This window comes from Corapipo altera, unplaced genomic scaffold (genome assembly GCF_003945725.1).
Source record: "Corapipo altera isolate COAL_440 unplaced genomic scaffold, ASM394572v1 47, whole genome shotgun sequence".
Classification (NCBI taxonomy): domain Eukaryota; kingdom Metazoa; phylum Chordata; class Aves; order Passeriformes; family Pipridae; genus Corapipo; species Corapipo altera.
The window spans coordinates 10,948,034-10,971,704 of record NW_020884897.1 but is presented as its reverse complement, the minus strand read 5'-3'; the positions used below and the strand labels follow the sequence as shown (position 1 = coordinate 10,971,704).

Sequence of the window (23,671 nt, the reverse complement as noted above, 5' to 3'; positions counted from 1 at the left end):
CTTGGGCATGGCAGGGGCAGTTGGCAGATCCATGTAGCCCTGGCCCAGTCACCGGTGTTTGGTCAGTCTCCACTGTCTACACAATGAATTTCTACTGTTTGAAGTGGGGCTTAGATATCTCATTAGACTCTTAAGATTTGGTTTCTGAGGCTGGAGGCAGCTGCCATTCTTGATGAGTGATTTGGTTGCCTGCTGCAACATCTCATTGTGTCCTGGTTGGGTGGTAGATGGAGCTTAAGAAGAACACAGGCATCCTGTAGGTCTGGTGCAGGTGTCCCAGGAAACCTCAAACATCAGCAGACACCTCTGCTAAGGTAACTGAATTGCACCTATGAAGTCCAGAAGATTTTTATTCTGGCTTTCTTTATCTGTTCTCTTCTTCCACCTCCTTCCTATGTCCATAGGTTGTCACCAAGGAGACACATTCTGTGGCTTGTTCCAAGCTCTATCTGTACTGGTGACCTGGGAAGTGTCTCTTCTCTGCACACATGTTTATTTTGAGGACACTTGTAGCAACGTGGTTGTCTCTGAGACCTCATCCTTCTAGCAAACTTGTACAGGCTAAAGGGGTTCTATCAGGGACTCCTTCCCTGATGAGCTCCCACCTGCTTGGCTGTATATCCAGTACTCTGGTTTTCAACTACCTCTCACGTGACTTGCAATGCATCTGAGTGGGGTATGAAATGAAAGATTGATTCATGCCAGACCACCACAATGATTAGGAGACCCACACAAGCTGTCACTGACACTCCAGTATGACAGACCAGCTAAGGAACAATTAGCTTTAACCTCACTTAACTTCAGAGCAGGGCAGTGCTCAGCACAGTGATAGTTTACTCAGTGGTTCATAATGGACGTGGGCAACTGCTGTGCTACCAACTGCTTTTGTTTGTAATCACAGTGATTGCAAAGGGTACCTTACAATATTGACAGGGCACTTCAAATGCAGTGTCATCAGAGTGATTAAGACCAGGTTTTCAGAGTTCCATCTCACATATTCTGAATAGTTGAAATAAGAGAGAACGGGTGGGGGGAGGATAGCAATAGATTGTGGTGTTTTGGTAAGGTCCAGTTAAATAAAAGTACTTTTTATATTGTTTATTTTGACCTAGCAGGATTTGTCCGTTTAAAATACTATCAGAAAGAGAGAAGTCAGGGGACTTACAGGTATTTCTGGTAGCATTAAGAGATCATAGATAAAATATCTTCACAAAGTCAATTTTATTGCTATAAATGTCAGAAGTGCTGCAGCACTGATCTCTCCTTCGTTGTACCACAGAGCTGGCAACCACCCCCCTTGTACAGGCATCAGAGTTGATACCAGGCAATTTGATCCCAGTTTATTTGGGTTAAATATATTTTAGCTGATATTGGTTTGAGTCACCTTTGTTCCATTCTTGTCATCCCAGGCATCTACCTCCAGTGTGAACTTCTTGTCTCTGTGAATCCAGCACAAAAGGTGCAGTTCATTCCTTCTCAGACCATGAGCAGGTGTAACCTCCAGTATACAGCAACTGGTGATCAGCCTGTGAGAGATGTTACTGGGAATAGCCTTCTAGAAGAAGATGGTTTTATTTATTGGATATAACTTTATTTTTGTGGGGTGGGGGTGTAAAAACAGATTTAAATCATCAAATATGTCACTCAGATGTGTAGTTGTGTATAATCTTGCCAGGCGCTACCAGCAAAGGTAGACAGTTCTAAGTTGCAAGAACAGGAGGAATCTAAGTCTCCAGTTCAGTTTGGATCTTCTCATACACCTGTAAAAATCTTCACAGAGTTTTTTCATGACTAGTAACAGCATTTTCAGGACCAAACCTGCTTTGGGAGTGAGCCCTGCTCATATTTAGCTACAGTAATCTGGTTGCGATGGCTTGTTTAACCTGGAGGGAAAAGTTTTTGAAGCTGTTTGACCTCTTAGGTGTTTATTCACAGTCACAATACATTTTCTTCATGGCTCAGAGGATATTTAAAACAAGACTGTCTGTGAAAATGCATACAAATGTTAGAAATGTTTCCAACTGTACTATCTGGTTTAAGTGCCATGCCTACGTATATAATTATCATAAAATCATAGAATAGTTTGGGTTGGAAGGGACCTTTAAAGGTCAGCTAGTCCAACCCTCTGCGGTGAATAGGGACATTTTTAACTAGATCAGGTTGCTCTGAGCCCAGTCCAACTTGACCTTGAATATTTCCAGGGATGGAGCATCCACCACCTCTCTGGGCAACCTGTGCCAGTGCCTCACCATCCTCATCTTAAAAATTTTCTTCCTTATATCTAGTAAGAGACTACCCTCTTTTAGTTTAAGGCCATTTCCCTTGTCCTATTGCAAGAATCCTACTAGAAAGTTTGTCCCCATCTTTCTTGTAGAGCCCCCTTTTAAGCACTGAAAGGCTGCAGTGATGTTCCCACAGACCCACTTCTTGAGCGTGTCCAGGTCACGATGTGTCATCTGTGTCATCTACTATGAAACATAAATAACAATAATTCACGCTGAATAAAAAGCAAAAAGGCCCTGAAAACATTCTTCCTATAGTCATTTTCTACATGCAAACAGTACCTTTAGAGATGTCAATTAGTGCTGTAATTATTATTTTCTCCAAGATGGAATATGGGCAGTTACAGAGAATTCATTGTACCACCACCACTGAGAATGTTTACAACATGTAGCTTCCAATGAAAATTTTATTTTCTATTCTGTTTCTGAGCTTAATATTGTATTTTCCATATTTTGGGTGGTTAGGGGTTGGGAAAGGGAATGTCTGAGTGTGTCCATGGTGTATTTCTGCATGTGAAATCAATGTATTTGGAAGTACCTGCAGACCTCCTTTTCTTACTGAAACCACCTGTATTTGAGGGAGTTCCACAGTGGTGTTACGTTGTCACAGACAAGACAAAACTCAGACCCTCCTGTCTCCAAGACCTCCACATCGAAGGCTCACCCATTTCCTTTCAACTTTATTAATTTCAGGTGCTCAACCTGTTCCTTGCCTTGCTGCTAAGCTCCTTCAGCGCTGACAACCTCTCGGCACCAGACGAGGATGGGGAGCTGAACAACCTGCAGCTCGCTTTTGCTCGGATCAACAGGGGCCTCCAGTACGCCAAAAAAGCCATGTGGAATTTTTGCTGCCACGTCCTCCGGCACCCCAAGACAACAGCTGAAAAGAAGGCAATGATGAAGCTCGCTGCCCAGAACCCAGGTGCCCTTAACAACTGTGTGAACAGCCACACCACCTCTGAGCTCGGCAAGGACATGGAGAATCACAAGGAGAATCACGCCGAGGATGGGATGAATAAAAATGGAGAGAAACACCTAGGAATTACAGAAAATGATGATTTTATGACCAATCCTGACCTGTCCATTTGTGTTCCTATTGCTGTGGGAGAGTCGGATATCGAAGAGGAAGATGAGGAACAAAGCACCTTTACGGAAATGGAGCAGGTAGGCAATGAAAATGTTTGCTATTTGCAGTTTATTAAGATGGCCTTTGTTCCCACCCTTGGTCTGGATCCCTGGCTAGTGATGCAAATGTCCTATGACCTAATGCTGCCTTTGATATGTTGTTAACTTCAGGAGAAGTTACAGATGCATATCCTAGAGCAAAATTCAGTTTCCAAACAGAGTCATTCTCTTTCTTTTTTCTTTTTTTTTTGCTTGTCTAAATTAATTCTTCTAACCAGAGCAATTAAACCCTTTCTCACACAGGAGAATGTTTTTTCCCTTTCAGCTGAATCATGGGAATGCTGCAGAACAAATCTTAGGTTAACAGGGGATTTTTCTCAGTGTGCAAAAATGGGCAATGGCTTAGTTTGTTTTGTGCAACAAGAATAGAGGGCCAGGTAGTTCTCTTAAAAATACAATGAGACAGAGGCTGATATGACAAGGCACCAGAGAAAGAGAGAAGATATGTTATCATTTGTATTCAGACAGGAAAAGCTCTTATTTGCCTGCTCTTTCATGTGACATGGCAGATTTTCATTTTTTCCAGAGCACTCAGTCGTAAAGGTTGAAAAATTATATGTGGTTTGAAGTGTTGTGTAAAACGAAGAAAAAATCTTCAGGGGAATGTTTTTCTTTCTCTGCTTCTCCCCCTCTCCCCTTTCTACCAACTTTATCTCTTGGTTCCACACACCATATCTAGTTAATGTTTTCCAGACCCTCCAGCCTTGATCCAGCATCTTCTGACACTGCCCAAGACCAACAGAGTTCAGCAGGCACTGGATCAAAGCTCCTGTTGCAGATCCAACTGTCAGGAGGGATCCTCGATCTCTTGGTTGAGGGGAAGAAAGTTTTGAAGCGAAATAGTTCTTAGAGAAGGACTAAAAAATCTCTAAGGAAGGACTCTGTGCCAAGAGTTGGGCACAAATCAGCTGCTAAAATTTAGTTTCTGCTGCTCCGTTGTGGAAACCTCTTCAGTGTCAGTGAATCTGCTCACCAACAAGTCTTTCACATTGATCTTCCCACTGGGGAGAGGAAGAGCAAGAGGTCAGAAAACTTTATCATCAACCTCCACTGTCCAAATAGACATCTAGGTAACAAAAAGAGAAGACTTAAATTTTTGGTAAACACTTTTAGGGACATTTTTATCTCTTTTTTTTTTTTTAAGGAATATTTTTATTGAAGTGATCTGGGGATCAATGTGGATGGTATGGATAATATCAGTTTTTTTCTTTGAAGTCCTTCTCTATTCCCAGATTGTATTACTTAAACCTACAAGAAGAGAACATTTGAAAAGAGAATTATGAATACAGTAGATGGGGGAGAGAACTAGAAAAAGGAAGTAAAATTCATGAGTTGAGATAAAGACACTGGAAATTTTGCACTTGAGTGTCCACGAAGTCTGGTAACCTGTGCCTGCATGTGCACAAATGTGTATGTTGCATCACTGTATTCCTCCTTTTTTGAGATAAATAGTAAGATTTACAATTACAAGATTAAATTGCGGCATAGGGCATGGAGGGTTAGGGATCTATATGTCTTACTGTACTTTAAAACTATAGAAATGCAGACTTCTGTTTAGGTCCACGGTGTGTCCCTGTAGGTGCTGATGTGTGTATTAGTAGATGGAACAGGTAGATGTCATTTTATGCTGTACAGCAAGTAAATTTGGAATTAGAGTGAGATCTGTTACAGTCATGAGGGAGAGAGCTCCTGTAGAAAAATAAGCATTTTATTGAAACAGAACATTATGAATAAAAGTTGACTTGAAAATATTAAGAAAACTTCCAGTAGTTTCAATAATATTGAAACATCATCATATGTAATATAAACATTGAGGATTCAGAGTGAAACAAAATAGGGGGAAAAAAAACCCAGCAGGAGAAGCAAACCAAAATACTGTTTTCCCACTGTACCTTTTAATGAAATTTTCAATAAACATTAGAGGAGCATTGCCACATTACCACAAGATATTTGGATTGCAGTGAAGTAATGTGGTTCACTGCTAGCATGTGCATTAAACAGAAGGCATGGAGCTGCAAAATGAATTAATTAGCTTTGTCACTAGTGTTTTCCAGGCTTGGACAAACAGCTGCTTCAGGTCACTGCTGTTCCCTTGTGCATAGCCCTGATCAATGGTTTGCAACCTTTACCTGCAGGTCTGAGGGGTCTAGTGCTAAAAAGGTCCAAACAAGAGGCAAGTTCACATATCCAGCAAACAATTTTAACAAATTCCTGGAGGGGAAAATGTGTGCGCACAAGGGCGTTCCGACTAAAAGGCTCGAAATACATTGGCATAATAAATAAACAAAAATAGGAAGAAGCTTAACAGCAAAAATGATAATTGTGTGATGAGCTTTGCATTTGCTTTCCACTAAAACCCTAATACAGTTGCACAGCTGTAAATGTCTCCAAATGGAACAGAGCCATGAGAAAGCAGAGACTGACAAATTCAAAGATCTGTCATCTTTAATAAAGCCCATTCCAAAGATAAATGATCTCTAGACTCACAGAAAAATTCCCTTGATCAACATGGAGGTTCCTGCAGAAGATATTATTGCATCTGGAGATTGGTATGAAATCCCAATTCCCTGGATGTAGACTTGTGGGCATTACAGCATATTGACTTTTGTATCAAGGGCATCCCCGTGGGACTCTGGGGAATAAACTTCCCCACTCAATCCCAGAAGCTTTAATCCTGCAAGCCCCAACTCTATGGATGTACTTTCCTCCTGCCGTCCAGGTTGGTCATGATAACCACATCAGAGCTTGCAAAGGAAGAAAACATGAACAAGAGCAAAATTTACGTGATTGCACTGAGAGAGCAAAATTACAGTGAAGTGTCATTTAGTGGGGTGGGCATCACACAGAAACCAAACTACCAGAACTACCAAGGGTATGCTAAACATTCAAATCTATTCTAACTTTCCCCTAATCATAATCCATATTTTTACATATTTAAATATTTTAGGATGTACAAAGAGAATGTGTATGTATATTTACTTCTCAAGAGAAGACAATGTACCCTGCTTCCCTTTAAAGTTGCTGGCTGACCTGGAATTGAGCAGCCCTCTGGTGACATTGCCAGAACTTCTCTTCCCTCCTCCTGCATGTAGGTTTTGGTGCAATAGCATGAAAGAGGAGGTGACAGGAGATGCATAAAAAGGGAGCATGTGGCTGTATGCCTCTCAAGTGCACAACTAGTAAACCTACAGAAGTCTTACATGTCCTTTACACATCCCCTGTTAGTTGAAGATTCCAGACCACATTTAGTTCATCATGTGCCCCCATCAGTCTGACTTGTCTGTCATGACAGAGAGGCTAAAGGGAGGTTGGTCTCAGGCAGAACCACAAAGTTATTGATCTTGATGGGGTGTTTTAGGGTGATGGTCAGCTCAGCTTACAACTCCTGTACCAATGCCGGGCTCTTCCCAGAAAGTCACAAAACTACTCTAAAGTAAGCCATTGTGGCTGTGACAAATGGGTCCCAGAGCATTCCACGCAGTGGTTTGAAATTTCAGATGATGAGAAAACCTTCTGTGACTGCACATTTTCCTCTGAGTAATAGAAATGTCTAAGTTTAAATTTCAGCTGCCATTTCTATTATCAAAGCTCGCGCTGGCAGCAGCCGTCTTCCTGAAAGCTACCAATTTGTGGCAATGTCATTGAGAGGGTTCTGAGGGAGAGAGCCCACCTGATAGCTTCTAAATCTCTTTTTATTACTGAGATGCAAGTGAGATGCTCTGCCAGCTTGGAGAGCCAGGGGAACCATGCCTGTAGCCCACACATACAGGGAAAGGATCCAAAAGAAAAACTGAACAATGAAAGTCAGCACAGGTGCAAGAAGCAAGGAGTGAGGCTGAGAAAGAACCACCTTGAGCTAAATTAATTTGTCACTATTGTGTGATATGTGTGTTTCTGCTGGTCACTGCATAATTTTAGTTTGTGTCTTTATTTGACCCTCTCTCCTTGCCCTCTTCATAGTGCTGGGAAGTCTCTCCCTTTCAGATGACAAGATTTCTTGAGGATTTAATGATTTTAACTTCATAATGAGAACAAGAATAACTGTCTTTGATTATTATCCCTACCTTTGAGAGGTATAAATAGGGGCTGTCCTAGCAAGAAAACTGTTCCAAAAAGCTCAGCAGCAACCACAGTAATGGGCTGGCTGCATCTTCTCAAGGTTCTTTTGGATTCTCATTTTGACCTCCTAGATGATTAAAATGTGGGAATCATAGTCTTGAACCTCCATAAAGTGTCTTGTAATTGCTTTATGACAATCTTTTCATATGTGAAATCACCTTTCAGTCTCCCAAAGGAGTAAGAACAGATCATTGGGCCAGTCACCTGATGGGACAATTAAGTGTACACAGTCCTGTCCAACTAAAGCAGTGGATTCAACCAGAACTTACTTGTAATTTAGCTGCATTGCATGTTTCAGACATCAGAGATTTGTACCATTTGCATTAGATGTCTAAGTCCAAAGCTTCTATCTTCCAAATTTCTACTTTAGTTATTTCTTCCCCTTCAAGTGGCCCACAACTGTAGCCCAGAACAGTGTGTGCCTTTTTCACAGTGACATTACTTTGTGCTTCAGAGAACTCCTGGGATTAATGAACTGAAAGGAGGTTCTAGATGAGTAGTGCTGGGTGTCCTAAATCAGACCCTGAAGTACAACATTCTACACTTACACTGTTAACTCTGCCTTGTTCCTATTACCCCACCACTCACTAATGTCCAGGTCTTTTTGCATGCCATCTGCATCCTCTTCTGCATCCGTGAGTTCCTACAGGCAGGAAAAGTTAGTAGGAAATGGTTCTACCCTAAGGAAATGGTTCTACCCTTTCCCCCTTTCCTTGCTGCTTCAGTCAGTCGAACAGGGTTGTTACGTTTTTCTCGCCTTCCGTAAATTCAGTTACTACACGTACCGCATGACTCAAACCACTGCCCTCAACTCCACCTGCTTGTAGTCACTCAGCACAGCACTGAGAAGGTGGTCCGTGCTGTGGTGGCTCTTGGCCACGTCTCAGCCTCGCCCCCCGTGCAGTGACAGAGCCGGGCACGGACGCAGCTTTCCGCAGGGATAACACCTTTGTGTTTGCACAGGCAGCGCAGTGCCGAGCCAGCAGCACTTGCCTGCTTGTCTCCAGAAAATGCCATTATTGATTTGTTCCGATGGAGTGGCTAATTGGGTCATATGGAAAGTGCTGGCTGCCTGCTGCCGGGACGGAGTGCTTTGCAGCTTCTTATCCCTTCCTCGGCTCCAGGCACCCAGGCCCTGGGAGCACTGTCTTTTCCTGCTCCGTGTCCAGGTCCCAGCTCCCACCACAGCCAGTCTGTGCCAGCCTGAGGAGGGCTGGTCCATTATCCTGCCTCAGGCTTGTCCCTGGCTCTGGAAATCCTTAAACTGCAGGGAATTGTTCCTGTGCCTGCTGGGGCTTACCTTCCCCCGATCTGGCATTGCCTGAGGGGAAGGGACAGTGTCTTTTATTGTCTCTCAGAGTCTCCCAGTTTCCCACTGGCATTGCTGCACTTCTCAGTTGGATTTTCTTAGACCTCTCTGGCACAGAGCAGCACTTCTGCTGTCATTTTCAAGATGTTTGAGTCTGGATCTGCACAGAGGACCCCAGGGCTGTACATTACCTAGAGTTTGCACAGATTCCTTGCTACAGAGCACACTTTGCTCTCTCAATCATACATTTTTTTCTTGATTGTGAGTTTTCACATCTTGTATACCCTTGTCTGGACTTCACCAAACATTTCCCAGGAAAAACAGGTTTCTAGCTTTAGATGAGTAACCGCCTCTGTACACATCAAAGATAAAGCTGGCTGCCGCCTCCATCTCTATTCTATTGGTCCAGTTTCTATATTACCCTGAACTGGATCAAACCCCCAAGCTTTTATTCTCTGCTTGCCTTACATATTTCAGAATTACTAACTCACTTCATTTCATTTGACAAGGTAAAAGTGTTTCTGATGGCTTTCTTGCATGTTTCTACCAGTAAAAGATTCATAATTTTGAGGTCAGAGGTGGCCATAAGGGTATGATGGTTCTGCTTTCTCATAGCACTGAGTCGAAGACTTCATCCACTAATTTCTGCACAGAACCTGTGAGTTTATTTTAGGTATGATACATCATTTGTAAGACAGAGAAAAAAAAAAAGAATGAAATTTCTCAGGTAACAGAGAGTTCACCATCTGCATGTGGACCCACATCTGTTTCCTTTGTATGCAGTGGAAATTTTACTGTACAATTCCTGTGCATTACAGACCTGCTCCTAAACCTGAAGGGATTCTGTAAAATTCAATAGAATTATTCCAGGTTGATGTAAGTGTATCCAAAAAATATTGACAATTGCTATAAAAATGCCAATGCACAAAGATTTTGATATAAAATTGTTTTTGACAGTATTTTATGCTCCTAATAATTCTAACATCTATAAATCAGAGATACCATGAAACCCTGTGTTTATTTGATAAGCTGCATTAATTTCAGCCTTTTAGTGCAGGAAATACACTTTACTGTCAGGAACTCTAATGCCCATTCAATCTGTATTTATATTCCTTCTGTTTTCAGTTCCAGTCTGTGGGGCACATTCCCTTTGAGTGTAACTGGATAGAATACCTTTGAATTCTGTTGATGACTCCCCAGTTCTCACTGTCAGGAGAGTGAGCCCACGTGTGTACATGCCTGCTGCACACAATAAATCTTACGGCATTCTTCTTGTCAGCTTTACTTGGGCCAATATTTTTCAGATCATTAAATAAGATAGAAGGGGATTTTCACTATTATTACCTACATAGTTTGCCTGGGTTTCTCACTTTTTAAGCAGTATGTTTTGCTTTGCGCTTCTTAAAAACTGCGTAGAACTCAATTATTAGCTAATTATTTTTAGCAATAAAAGAGAACATTTCTGGATTTATTGTCTTCAGAAGAATATCAACAAGGGCATTAGAAAAAGAAACAGGACTGTAAATCCCAGCAGCAGATTTAAAGCACCTAAGTCCTCATCTTTGCTTCTTCCTATAGAAAGACATCTGTGTTTATTTTGTAGCAGCACGGTGGGGCAGAAGACTCCTGTGTCAGACCCTGCTGATGTGATTAGAGCAGTCACACCATGAACAAAGGTTTTAGGGTGCTTATTCAGTACGCGGTGGCAGGGAAATTTATTTGTCCACAGCATAATGCCTAAGGTGCAGGAAACACAGGGAGTTGATGGAGGAGAGAAAGAGGGGGGAGGAAAAAAAAAACAAACAAAAACAAAACAAACCCAGGCTGGCATTGAAAGAGCTGATATCAGGCATAGCGGAGTTGACAACATGCGTTTGGACAAGTGCCCAGACCGTGGACTACGCGTCGGTCACAGCTTACTGGATGCCATTTCCCAGTATCCATATCCCTCCCCGGAGCAAAACGCTGCCCAGAAGTGAGCATTTCTCACTGTTTCTCCCTTTGGTATAAAGAAAATGCCGACATTTAGCATTTTGGACAAAATGAACAGCAGCCGGTTCCCCAACGGCTCCCGTGCCAAGTGAGGCAGTGCGCACGTGCGTGTGCTGGAGGGGTGAAATTGCTCCCATTAATTATAGTCCAAAATAACAACATTTAAATTAATGATTATTTTGTTGCTTTTGCCTGTAATAATACGAGACTTGCCTAATGATCAAAATATTAACATCTTATTTGGGTGAAAGGTTCTGGGTTATTTCAGGCACTCTCACTCACTGTGCTTTGAGGCAAACTTCCAAAATTCAGACTTCCATCAGAGGAGCCCATTAGCTTGAGTTCTTCATATTATACTGTGGAGAGATCCCAATTACCAAAAGAAACATAAAGTAGATTGTGATTAAACTTCAAAATGCAATTTAGCAGAAGGTATTAGGTTGAACTCTGAACAATGAACACTTATGAAACACTTTCACTGCCTATTTAAGCCAATTGAATTGATAACAGGATAAATTAACTTTGGCAGTCCATCTTTTTGCCAAGTCCCCCCTCTTAGACAAGTTTTAAGAGTCAACCCTTGGAATAATGAATCTATATTTTATTATGGGCAGCATGTTGCTCAGTGTGGTAAAAGATCTTAGGCCAGGAAGGTAGAAGCCATTAAAAATAACGTGACTTGCTTCTCTGCAGCCAGAGTTCAAAGGCTTTAAGTATTCTGGATTAATCCAAGAAGGAGCACTGCTGAACTGCTGTTTCTGTCTTTGAGGGATGACGTTTTGCTAAGCATCCTGCACTCATGCAGAGACCAGCAGTTAGTGACTGTGATGACATTTGTCTGGCAAAGTTTTAATTTACCTTTATTTAAAGAGGAAGAAAATACCACGTCGGGCTGGGTCCAGGGGAGTTTTTTGCTGTTAACAGTCTCTGCTGAGCAGCTGTGGTTTCTGGCCAGCCCTAGCCTTAGACGTTCTGAATTGTAACGGCCAGATTCTGGTATTTTTATCCAGCTAAGTACTCACAGGTGCACAATTTTTCTAAAACAAGTACTCGATCTTTCTTCCAAATACCCTGTGACTTTCAGGGGGAAAAGAATGTGTTTCTTAGGTCAAACAGTGAGATGAGATCTGTGTTTAACTACACAGGTATAACTTCAGATTTCCATGGCCTTAACTCTGACAGGTGACAATGCAGATGGAAACTCACCTGAGACCTGTAGACATCCAGGTTGGGGGTATCCTTTCATCTACCCAGGAGCTGGGCAACAGACCTCTACTCTTTCCAAACTCAGAGGCTATTGTGTTGACTATAGTGTTTAACCTGTTTTTCCCGTGTTTAGTGATTTGGGTTTTTATAAACATGGTTCCTATAAAGGCTGAGCCATCAAGAAAGTGAAGAAAAAATTAGTGCATATGGATTCACATGACAAATATGAGCAATATCTTTTAATTCTGATGTTTTACTACTCTCTTTGCACTATATTTTTTCTGGCTTCTGCATAGATGAAACGACAGGGAGGAGCAGATAAGGGCCGCAAAACTGATCAAAAATCAGCCTACTAAGCTAGCCTGATGTCTGGTTGTTTCTGCTGAAGTGGAAGGATGGACCAGGTGGCAAAAGATGGAGAGTGGGCATCACCAGTCTCAAACAAACAAGTTTAGACTTCTCTTTTTTTGCCCCCCCTCTGAGGAATTTGCGTGTCTTAAATTATGCACATGCGGCAACCTTCAGGTGGGACTTGACACTCTTTACATCAGTAGTGCAAACATTGTAGTCTACTAATAAAATGCCCTTGTAAAGGAACATAGTGTAACAAAAGTCCTTTCTGTGTCTCAGCTGTAATCCTAGTGCTGTGGGGTGGTATTGCTCCAGGTTTTCCTCTGATTTCTCATTAAACTGAGTAGTGGCAACTCTGCTTTACAGAAGCAATTCTTCAAAGCAGGTTAGAGAGATTCTTAAATATGCACACTTAAAATTGACAGCTGCACTCCAGCCCTCTTTTATTCCTAGTGGAATAAGTGATACTAATCTTCCCCTTCTCATATCAAGGAAGCAAGGGAATTTTCCTGATTTATTTGGTGATTTCTCTTCATGCAGAAAGATAAACCCACTGATTTTATTGGTGCTACAAGGATTTACATTTATTTGTGGAAAAGGAGAACCAAGATCATAAATGATCTGTTCTGGTAATAAGGGCCCACGATTCGTTTCTCTGGTTTGTGATTTTTATTTCTACCCCTCAGAATCTGTTTTACCTCAGATTTTTCAAGGCTTTTCGGAAACACTGAATTCAGCATTATCTGAGAGTTATCATCCTGACATCTCTGCAAACTGTAGTCTGCTGTCTACTTTACACAGGAAAAAAGTGCCACCAAGGCAGTAATGCAAGCTCGCTGTGTTTCAGCAGCACTGCAATCTGCTTGCTTCTCCACTTATGTAGAGGTAGGATATAAACAGCTCAGTTTTCACATTCATTTACTTCTTGGCTTCTTTGCATTGGAAAGGTGCCAGTTACTAGACACAAACTGTTGCTGAGAAAGGGTGCCAATTGCTACCAGGCATGGCAATTTTATGAAATCCATAGCTGTCTGCAAGGAGGAACACAAACATCAACAATTACTTTACAGAGTAAACAGTCCTCTTGTAACTATGTGTGTCACACTGCTGAACTGGGTTTACTATACATGAGGTGTCTGAAATTTGGCTATAGGAAACTTTACAAGTTAAAATATGCATTTCTTGAGGAGACTCAATTTCATAGTGTCACTCATTCATGAATAACTAAAGCAAAGATATTTCTGTTGTCAGCTGCTGCTGCTGCTTCCTCTGATGGGCAACATCCCGTGGTAAAGGAGGGTCTCACCAGAATGGCCAAGTAGGGTGGGGAGGAGGGAGGGGGGAACTGCAAGCCTCCACTCCTGAGTCTGCACCTGGAAATGTCTTGACCAGCTCATTCCTGGAAAGTGACTGCAGAACCCGGACATCCCTGAATTCCCATTAGTGCCTCAAAAGTGGTCTTCAAAGAGGCAGAGGGACACATAAGTCTGGTGGGGAGTAGAGAGCAAACATGGTGTCAGAGCTTCCCATTGCATTGTGGACTGAGTAAAGGGCAGTTTGCGTTTGCACTGTCTCACCAGAGAAAGGCAAAATCCTTATAACTTTCATAAAACAATTTTAATTAACTTCCTTCTGCCACATCATTTTTCTTGCTGGCTCTGCAGTGGCAGTGGCAAGGGAGAGGGGGCTGCAGAGCAAATTCCCACTTCTTTCCTCCCCACCTGCCTGGGACAAGAAGCTTCCTGCTATCAAAGGATTTGCACATCATCTTTCCCACAACAACCATGGCCAGGGAATCAGGGAACAAATGTTTCAAGTTAGGGTCCTGATCTAGGAAGTGAGAGAAGCATCAGGAGAACCCACTTGAACCAATCACCATCTGAAATGCAAGTCCTGGGATCCTCTTTCTAAGTTTGTTTGCACAGAATGGAAAAAATGATATTTCCATGGGGAAGGAATAAAGTGAATCCATGCTGATGACAGGTATTTGTCTTGTTTTGCCAACAGCAAGTCCTCTTTCCAAAGGATCGGCATTTGCACTAATCCCCATTTGAGCCTGAAACAATTAGCTGATCTGTGCTTTTCAGAGACAGAACCTAGTGTGGAGCCTTTGCATTTATTTGTGTCAGCAAACAAGTATGTGGGTCTGTGCACCAGCACACTTGAGATGTCACCCAGATTATGCTCTGCTTTCAGAGCCGTTGCTGTTTTGCTGGTGCTACAACTGGCTTGCAGCACACAAGGGGACAACACTGTGTCCATCCTCCTCCGTGTACTAATTACTGGTGTGGTGTTGGCAGATCACCTCTTTTTAGGGTCCAGATCAGAGCAGAGGTGAACAAACTTTTGGTTTATATTCTAAAGGAGATGAGGTCAGTCCTGGGCTCCCAACTTTGCATGCAAAAAATTTTTGCATTGCTGAGTAATTTTACTTTATAAATGAAGAAAACAACTGAATCGATAAATATTAACATAATGTGTATTGCCTTGGCAACATGGCACTCGATACAAAAATTAAAAACAAATTATGTAAACCACCCACGGTGGGGAGCTTTACAGGAGATAGACCTGCTGCCGTTGCTGCCAGAAGAACAAATCATCTGGAATCAGAACAAAAGCAAACAGCCCGAAGTTAAACAACATAAACCAAAGGCACCTTTCCCCAGACAGGTCTCTGCTGATTTTCAGGTGCTGTGTGCTGTAAATGAGACTGTTGCATCCCATGAGAGTGGTTTACCAGGGCTGTCATCAGTTGTTTGCAAAAGCTCAGCTGATTCCCAAACACTCCTTTTGGGATCAGTCTACACAACCAAATTCTTTTGAAGAGTCTATTTCTCTTAAGCATTTTCTTGCACCTTATAAATTTAGAGGCCAAGTTTGAAAACACATGCTGATGAACCAAATCATTATCCAAGCACATGGATACATTTCATCAGTTTTAATTAACATTAACTCAGGGGTACTTGGTAGAAGTGTGACTCCTAGGAAGAAGCTGGGTCCGTGTTTCCTAGAGTTTAGTCTCTAGGAAAGGGTTCCTAACTCTTGGTAGCACAGAGAGGGATTAATAAATAGAGATTTGATGTAATTTTGGCATTTGACTCTAGATTAGTACAATAATTTGTCTCAGAGCTTGAATATTCGTCAGATCAACTGAGTTACACAGTCTGTTCTCTTACAGTGCATAGTTTCTAATGAATCTGAGTACACAACCTTTCTGCATAAATGAACTTGAGACGTCACCTCGGATTGCGTTGCACTTTTAACATGAAACAATTGTTTCTGTTGTTCCAGTGCTATAACCAATATCATGCCATTAAGATTACTTGGTACTAAGTTGTATGCACATCGCATTTAAAAAAAAAAAAAAAAAAGGACTTTTTATGGCTGAGTGCCTTACTTGTGCAGAATGTGCCTTCCACTTTGACTTCTCCCCTGAATATTACACTATTTCCAAAAATAAAGCCTGTTAAAGAGGCTGAAAGAGTGTTACTTTTTGCCCTGGACATACCTGTAACTCAGGTTATGGAGAAATCTTTGGCCTGTCAAGAGCAGTGCTAACCTGTGACTAGAAATTGTATGTAGTACATTATTATGCAGAGGGTATAGTCTTGGACATGCATAATTTGATTTATTAAAGTTAGAATGCATTTTAGACCACATGCCCTCTGAAGCAGGAAACAAGTAATTTGATTTTAAATTAATTTGCTAGAAACACGCGACGACATTTGAAAAGACTGGCACAAATCTGACAATCCAAAAGTATTTATACAGAGAGCAATTTGCTTAACCAACTGCTTCCTTTGTGTCATTTGGTCTTTCAGATAGTTATATTTGGAATAAAGTGTTTTTTCTGCTTCGGGTACCTCTTGAGGGACTTCCTGTGGTGATGTGGCTTTAGAACTGAGGCAGGTAGGCTGCAGCTCCCTGGGGAAGGGAAATTCGCTTAATACATGAATAAAATCAAGTGTCAGTCAAGTCAAGGGAAAGAAAAGGTGGACAGGTGAAAGATAAATAGGTTTAAATAATTACTGTTGAAATCCGGTCATGCTTGTAATTTTTTTTCTCAGCATGGAAGTCCCTCTGTAAGCAATTCAGCACAACCCTTTGAATCTGGCTGGAGTTTTATTAATATTTTAGTAGCCGCGTTAGTAATGGCATGAACAGTGGTGTTGTTGTGATGAGCTATGGAGTTTTCAGTGAAATCCCCATCTTAGGTGAATCAATAAAGCCCCACAAACAGAAAACCTGAGCCTCCAGAGGTAGGGACCAACCCTTAAAACATACTCTCCTCTGCCATTAGTCCTGGGAGCACTTCTTGAGAGCTCAGCAGCAATAATCATCACCCCAGGAAGAACGGGCTGGATTTAATGGCACCACTCATGCTAGCAAGCACTAGGTCTAGTCAGATGCGTTTATGGAAAAAAAAAATATTGCTCTGATTCCAGAGTTCATCCCCTTTCAGGGAAGTACTTCAGAATGTGCTCTCCTTTCAACCTGCGGTGGAGCCCCGTTGGCATCAGTGGGTGCAAAGTAACCTTAAGTGTTTTGCTGAATAGGAGCTGCAATGCATTTGTGTGTTTACCTGAAGTTTTTCCACATCTGCTTTCAGATACCTTTTATCTCTTCCAGTGAACTTTGCGTTTTCCTCCACTTCAATCTGTATCCTGTCTTCTCTGGATGTGGGGGTTTTTTTTACTCTCTTTCAAGCAGACTTGCAGCACAGCATTGGGTTTTGCTCTCTTGTCTTTCTCCAACTGTTACACTGAATATCTCCATTGAATATCTGCACCTCATTGTGCAACTTCAGAGTACAACCCTTGGTTATATGGCCGAACTACAACCACCTCCCTGTGTTCCTCAGGTCACTGGAGGAAGTTTGTGTCTCAAAACAAGACTCAAAAAAGAGATTGCAAGGGAATTTCCTCTCACCTCAGCAACAGCAGCTCAGAAAAAAAAAAAAAAAGTTGGACTGTTTGTATGTCCATTTGCTACAACCTTGGCATATCCGTTTGCTAAAAATCAAAAGTTGCAACATAAGCTTGTGTTACCTTGTTTCTTGCCATTTTTCTTAAGGTGCTGACAGGTATAGTCCAGGCTATTTTCGCTTCTAGTTGGAGAGTTCTCCCTAAGAAATAAGCATGCTATCAAAGAAAAAGAGAAAATAAACCCATCTAGGATTATTTCCAGCAGGAAAAACAACTGCAGCTGAGGGGGCAGCGAGGTCAAAGCCCAGGAGTCCGGAGTCAGAACTCTGAGATTTGTGAAGAGTTAAGTGAGTTGCACATGGATAAGCAGTTGAAGGCTGAGCCGCCACCTCCAGTAGGGCAAAAAGAGGTAACAGAAACCACTTTCCTACCTGATACTGCATGCAATGCATTGCACCAGCTCCATAGTGCATGTCACTGGTTTATGTGGGGTTTGTGGCTTGTAAAAATGTGTTTGTCAAGGGGTAGGAAAGCAATAGTGTGTAGTAGGTTTTAGTAAAGAAGAGAGAGGATTTTGTTATAATAAAAATAATTGGAAAGCTTAGAAAATGTGCATTATAAATTAAGATGGAATTCTAAGAGGCTTTGGGGAAAATAATAAATTACCTATAATGTTACTGTCTTGTTTTAGGAGCAAACATGTGTGTGTTTTTCCACTGAAAATCAGCTCCAAGAATGGCATCTGCTGAATTGGCAGATCTGTACCTTGAGTTCACTGAAGGGCATCTACTCTCTGTCACAGATTAACAATTCTTTTCCTGTTAACACGTAGACCCAAGAAAGGTGCGACAATTTGAGTAGCTGATGTGTAACTAAATAGCAAACCTTGGTATTAGTCAGTTGATCTGGACAAAGTGCAGCTCACTCATTGTTTCTTAATATGTACACATGGACATTTTTTTTTCAATTTTTAGGATTATGTTGTCCCTATAAATACCAAAAATACATGTATTTATAATGCACACTGAGTGACTTCAGGCTGTGTAATTCTCTGTATTCTCGTTGTTGACTTCCTGGGGTTTCTTCCCCTTCAGATTTATCATTTTATTGACATAACATTGCATTTATTATTAGAGAGTGATGGATTCCTCTCTTTGAAATCAGGAAGTGGAGGTTTGGGATGTCCTCAGAGTCTGGAGAACTCCATAGCTCCTTGAGATTGGAAAGAGGTGTGGTGTGTGGGACAGAGTAAATGAGAGGGAAAGGATGACACAGTACATACATCACACCTCTCCCAGTTCTGCTGTAAAACTGTTGGCAAGTTTGTGCACAGCAGGAGCAAATCTATGGAGAAATCTTGACAGGACTCCAGGAAACAGACTCATCCTGCAGCTGGGGCTCACCTTCTCCAGGCCTGCTGATTCATTTTGTCATACAGGGTGGAATTTACTGAACTAAATGTAGACATCTGCATCTGAACTTGTCATCTGAGGCCCCTGTATACTCAATGTGTGTCTCATCTCCAGCTGAACCCGACAACTACATTAGGTCAGATGTTGTAAAAGTGCCCGTTTCCCTCCATTGACCATAAAGGAAGCACTTAGGTTGCACACTTAGGTGAGAAAAATTCCACTCACAGGAACCAGAAATCCTCTAGCCTTGAAGCTTTGCTTTAAGGAGCAATCCTCTTTCCCAGAGTACTTCTTGGCATCTTGAACTTAGTCTTCAGAAAGAAAACACCCTGAACTTTAGAGGAAGGAGACTCAAATATTTGATATCCCTGTCTCAGGAAAAAAAAAAAGTATGTATATTTAACAAGAAAAACACCAAAACTTTTAAATAAGGTAAGGAAGCATAATAACTAGGACAAATTAAAAGACCATGTCAGGAATTCTTCTCTCAGGGGATTGGTTATCCTTCATGTTTAAATGTCTTTTTGAGATAAATAAACCCTGTGATCCTAACAGGGAGGCCAGAAATCTAAGTCCTTTTTTAGTGCTGTAACAAAATGTCATGACAAGTCAGGAACATTCTAGCCTTGATATATTCAGCAACATTGTGATAAAGAAATAATCCCCGTTTCCTCCCTCAACTTTCAAAGGGTCCTGAGACACAAATGTCACCTTTCTATAGCAGAGCATAATTGATTCTATTTGCAGCTGCTTAGAAAGAGGTGGAGGAATATGGAAATAATCCAGGGAGGACTTGAAATCAAACGGAAGTTCACATGAGGTTATGAATGCCAACATAAAAGAGCAAAGCCCAAAGGATGCTATTTTTGAAGGCCAGATCTTGTGTGGACATTACATACTTATGGTCCTCCTATTCAGAAGTAATCTTTGTGCCAGCACACAAGGGCATGCTCATTGTCTTTTTGATGAATGTCCCAAGAAGTTGCAACTTGCCAAATAAAGCCAACAACTGCAAGGGAGTAAGAGATTTGGTATGCCCAAGAGGCAGGGCTTTCAGTGATTCAGTCAGTAACAGGAAACGTTGAATGTGTTCTGAAAAAACACTGTTTATGTCAGTAAAGGATACATTATATGATTAAAAATTCATCCTGTATAAATCATCAGAAAGGCACCACAGAAATAAATTCGTTGATGTTACAGGAGGATAAGACCTCAGAGTACAAACTGGTTGCTTTCTCTGCCAAAATGCTGACCCATAAAATATTTTGTACAACTTTGTGGAATCTACCTTTAAATGTATCAGGCAACTTGGATTTCTTCATTTACCAAAGGGAACAATTCACTGGCTAAAAAAAAAATCTCTTGACTGGGTATATTGCCTGGTATTTATACCAGCCCTTTTTTTTCCCTATTTTTCCTTTCAAAGTGCCATTTCATTACTGTCTTTTACTAATTTTATCCATCAATCTCTTTTTATGATGTCTTTAATATGACTTACTTTATTAGACCGTTGCTTGCTTCCTATTGTCTGAGGCTTACCCCCCTGAAGTCACACAACATTGTTCTTTAATTTCATTTCATTCTTTCATTTCATTATTTCTTGCAAATTAGTATCTCTGTGCCCTTTTCTGACTTTTTTACCTCTTTCTCTACGACTCCCTCAATTGTTCCTTTTCGGAGTTCTTTTGCCAAGAAGCAAGCACATATTCCAAATACAATTTCTACAGAACTGTAAGAGAAGAAATAGCATCTCATTATCTAGATGTGATGCTTTCATATGGTTTTCTGCATCGTTATATCCCACTGTAAAATCACACCTAATTTTTTCAATATTATTCCAGGTTTCCAAAATTTCGTTTGAAATTTTCCCATAACTCTCTCATTTGTGCTTTTTTGAATCATGTCCCATTTTGCTATATTTTCTCCATATTTCACTTATCTTTTCCTTTCTGCTTCCTCGATTTCAATACTCTCTCCAATTTAATGTTATCAGCTAACATGAGGATTATATCGGTCAGGACCTCTTCTATATCTTTAGTGAAGATAATGCTGACCCTAATCCCTAGAGATTTCCTCCACTGAAGGTAAAGTTTGTGCTATATTTGGGTCCTTAGAATGGCTTTTCTGCACACAGCAATGGGTGAATCCGAGCCAATTACAATTTATTTTAAAACTAGACTTTTCTATAATAGACATCCAACTGTTTTCTTAAGGTTTTTATATCATATGTCAATTTGATAGATTAAGGCTGTGATTTTGAGAGGTGAGGGAGAGAAGAAGGGAGATAAGTGAGCTAAGCCTTGAGCAAACATCAACTTTCAATGAGATTTCAGAATCTCACTACTAAAGGCTTTTTGAAAAACTAATTCAGATCAATTTGTCGCTATTACAGGCACAAGCAGTGGGTGTGGAAGCCCTGTCTGGGTACTTACGACAGCCATTCCACCAAGAAACACATTAAAAACTACCCTCTGCAGCATGAAGACTAGGGAAAGATGTGCCCCTGAATACCAGGGGAAAATCTCCCAAAGGGGTTTCTGACAGATCCCATTGTCTCTGCCCGGTACACTTCCTCCACTCATTCCAAGAAAGAAACAGGAGATTCTGTATTTGTCCTTTTTGCCTTCTTTTGACCTCTGTGCACAGTCCTCACCATACAGGAGGACCTCACTGCCTTTATGTCTCTCTGACATTTGACTCTGAGTCAGCACTCTCGTTTTCACCTCTGAGTCTTTATTTAATTTACTTTAATCACAGGCTACAGCAAGTATTTAGTGATCTGTGATTCCCATGATTATTCCCTTTTCCTCCTCTCTAAGCTCTGTGTTGTGTTTACTTATTGCTGCTCTCTTGGGCCGTTTCCAGTTTTCCATGAGCATTCACTATTGATTGCTAATGATGTGTTAACTGGGTGTATTGGATCCCTTTATGCCCTACAAAGTGCCTTCCCTGGATCTGCTGCTTTGCATATGTTTTGGGCTTTCTAGGTATTTGTCTACTTACTTTTTTGTTAACTCTAACAGGCTCTCCCACTTCTTATTATTGATGCCCTTTTTGGATTATTTTATGAAAAGTTTATTTTCTTAGGCAATTGAATTTTGTTTAGTTGCATCCCCTTGTTTGTTGCTGTTATGTCCCTAGCTCTTTTCTTTCCCAAGTTCATGAAAACCTTCTTAATCCCTTTAACCTTTCTGGCAAAGAGTAACCTTTGCTTCTTTCCTGCAATCATTCCTGATCTTTCCCTCCTCTCTCATATGTATTGTTCCTACTTTTTCTAGTCCCAGTTCAGACCCTCAAACCTTTATCTAGTGTTTTCTGAATCCATGTTCACTACCTCTTCTTCTTTGAAGGCTTTTCAGAAGAAATCCTGTCTGTTTACCTTACATGTTCCCCAGTTCCCTTTGACACTGATGCATTCTAATACTTTTTGGGAAGTCCTCCTAATAAATAACTAAATAGTCTATGATAATTGCATTGTATTTTGTTCTGTGAATTTCCCAACCTGTGTCTGCTAAATCCAGCTCTGTAGTTGACAATGTTATCAGGCTGACATTGTCCTCACAGTTTTCTTTGATTTCTGTTTACTAGTAAGAATTATATCCAACAAAGCTTCTGTTCTCATTGGAACTCCTATTTTCTACATCCTGCAGCTGCATATGATTTAAGACTGTTTCAATGATCTCTGTTTTGACATATTCTTAACAGAACAGATAATGACTAAATGCATTCCCTAATGAACAGTATCAGAAAGTTCTGACTGTGCTAAAACTTGGTATGACATTTTTTACACCATCATACACCGTTGTTAGACTGTAGAAAATGGGATCTATATGACAGCTGCATTCTGAATATGGATTTTTAGAAGCTTTATCTATGTCTTTGACCTGTTGTGTTCTTTCTGTTCTGACTCTCTTTTTAAAAGGTCTCTTCTCAATTGTTGCAGTTCTTTTGAGTAGAGCATTAAAACTCTAGCCAAGACTATGACCTTCTGGATGCTGCAGCTAATTGCAAACAAGCAGCTTCCATCCCCGCTTTCAAGTATTGCTGGAATGTTCAATCTTGCCCATTTTACCCCAGGTTCAGCATTTCTCTGAATTCAGCTATAAATTTTGCATTGACTGTGTATACTGGAAAACAGATGGTCCATTTTCACATTAATAATAAATATATAAAGCTGTACCTCTTCTCTAACTCCATCACCATCACACTTACAAAAATAATACTTTATCTGTACATGACATCTCTCTTATCACTATCTCACAGGCTGTTTAGAAGCGTGGGTAAGTATTATTGTCCTAATTTTTTTAAAATTAAAGCAATGGTATTGCAAGACAAAGCACAAAAAATTTTCAGTAGTTACTCAGACAACAGAGTAAAACAGTTCAAAAATTACACACGTCTCCTGCTTAGAGCCATTTGGCATTGTTATGACCCACAGAAGATATTAGCTTTGGTATTGCCCATTTACACCAGATACACTGTCCAATACAGTCAGAAACAAACTGTGAGCAGGACTGGGCAAATATCAGATTTTTCACTTTAGTGGCCAAACTGAATAATCAAGTAAAATTTAATTTTGGATTAACACAAAATGGAAATGCTTTATTTTGACTAGCAAAATAAAATAAGGGGGAAACATTTCCTGTTTTCTTCTAAAGAAAGTCTCTTGATTCTGTTAAAAGAAAGCTTTAACCCGAAATGAAATTTCTATTTCATATTTGGATGACTTATTTAATTATGTATCATATCTCTTTCACTAGTGAGTTCAGCCTCTAAAACAATTTCTGAAAATTATAAATTCCCCAGAAATTTTTTACCCAGATCTGCTTGAGAGTTCCTGCTCTAAATAGATGAGACAACCAGTGCTTCAGGGAGTGGCAGTATTCTTGT

General features: G+C 40.8%; 1 protein-coding gene across 10 annotated transcripts in view; it reads left to right on the top strand.

Annotated features, from left to right (window-relative positions):
* Positions 1 to 23,671, top strand: part of SCN5A (sodium voltage-gated channel alpha subunit 5) — a 214,058-nt gene that overhangs the window by 139,748 nt on the left and 50,639 nt on the right. For 8 of the 10 annotated variants that reach the window (XM_027648407.1, XM_027648402.1, XM_027648404.1 and 5 more), the window contains 2 exons: positions 2,976 to 3,446; positions 17,632 to 17,778. In XM_027648407.1, the coding sequence (XP_027504208.1) occupies positions 2,976 to 3,446; positions 17,632 to 17,778 (618 nt within the window). The remainder of the gene's footprint in view (positions 1 to 2,975; positions 3,447 to 17,631; positions 17,779 to 23,671) is intronic. The other 2 variants (XM_027648405.1, XM_027648406.1) reach the window with 2 other exon arrangements.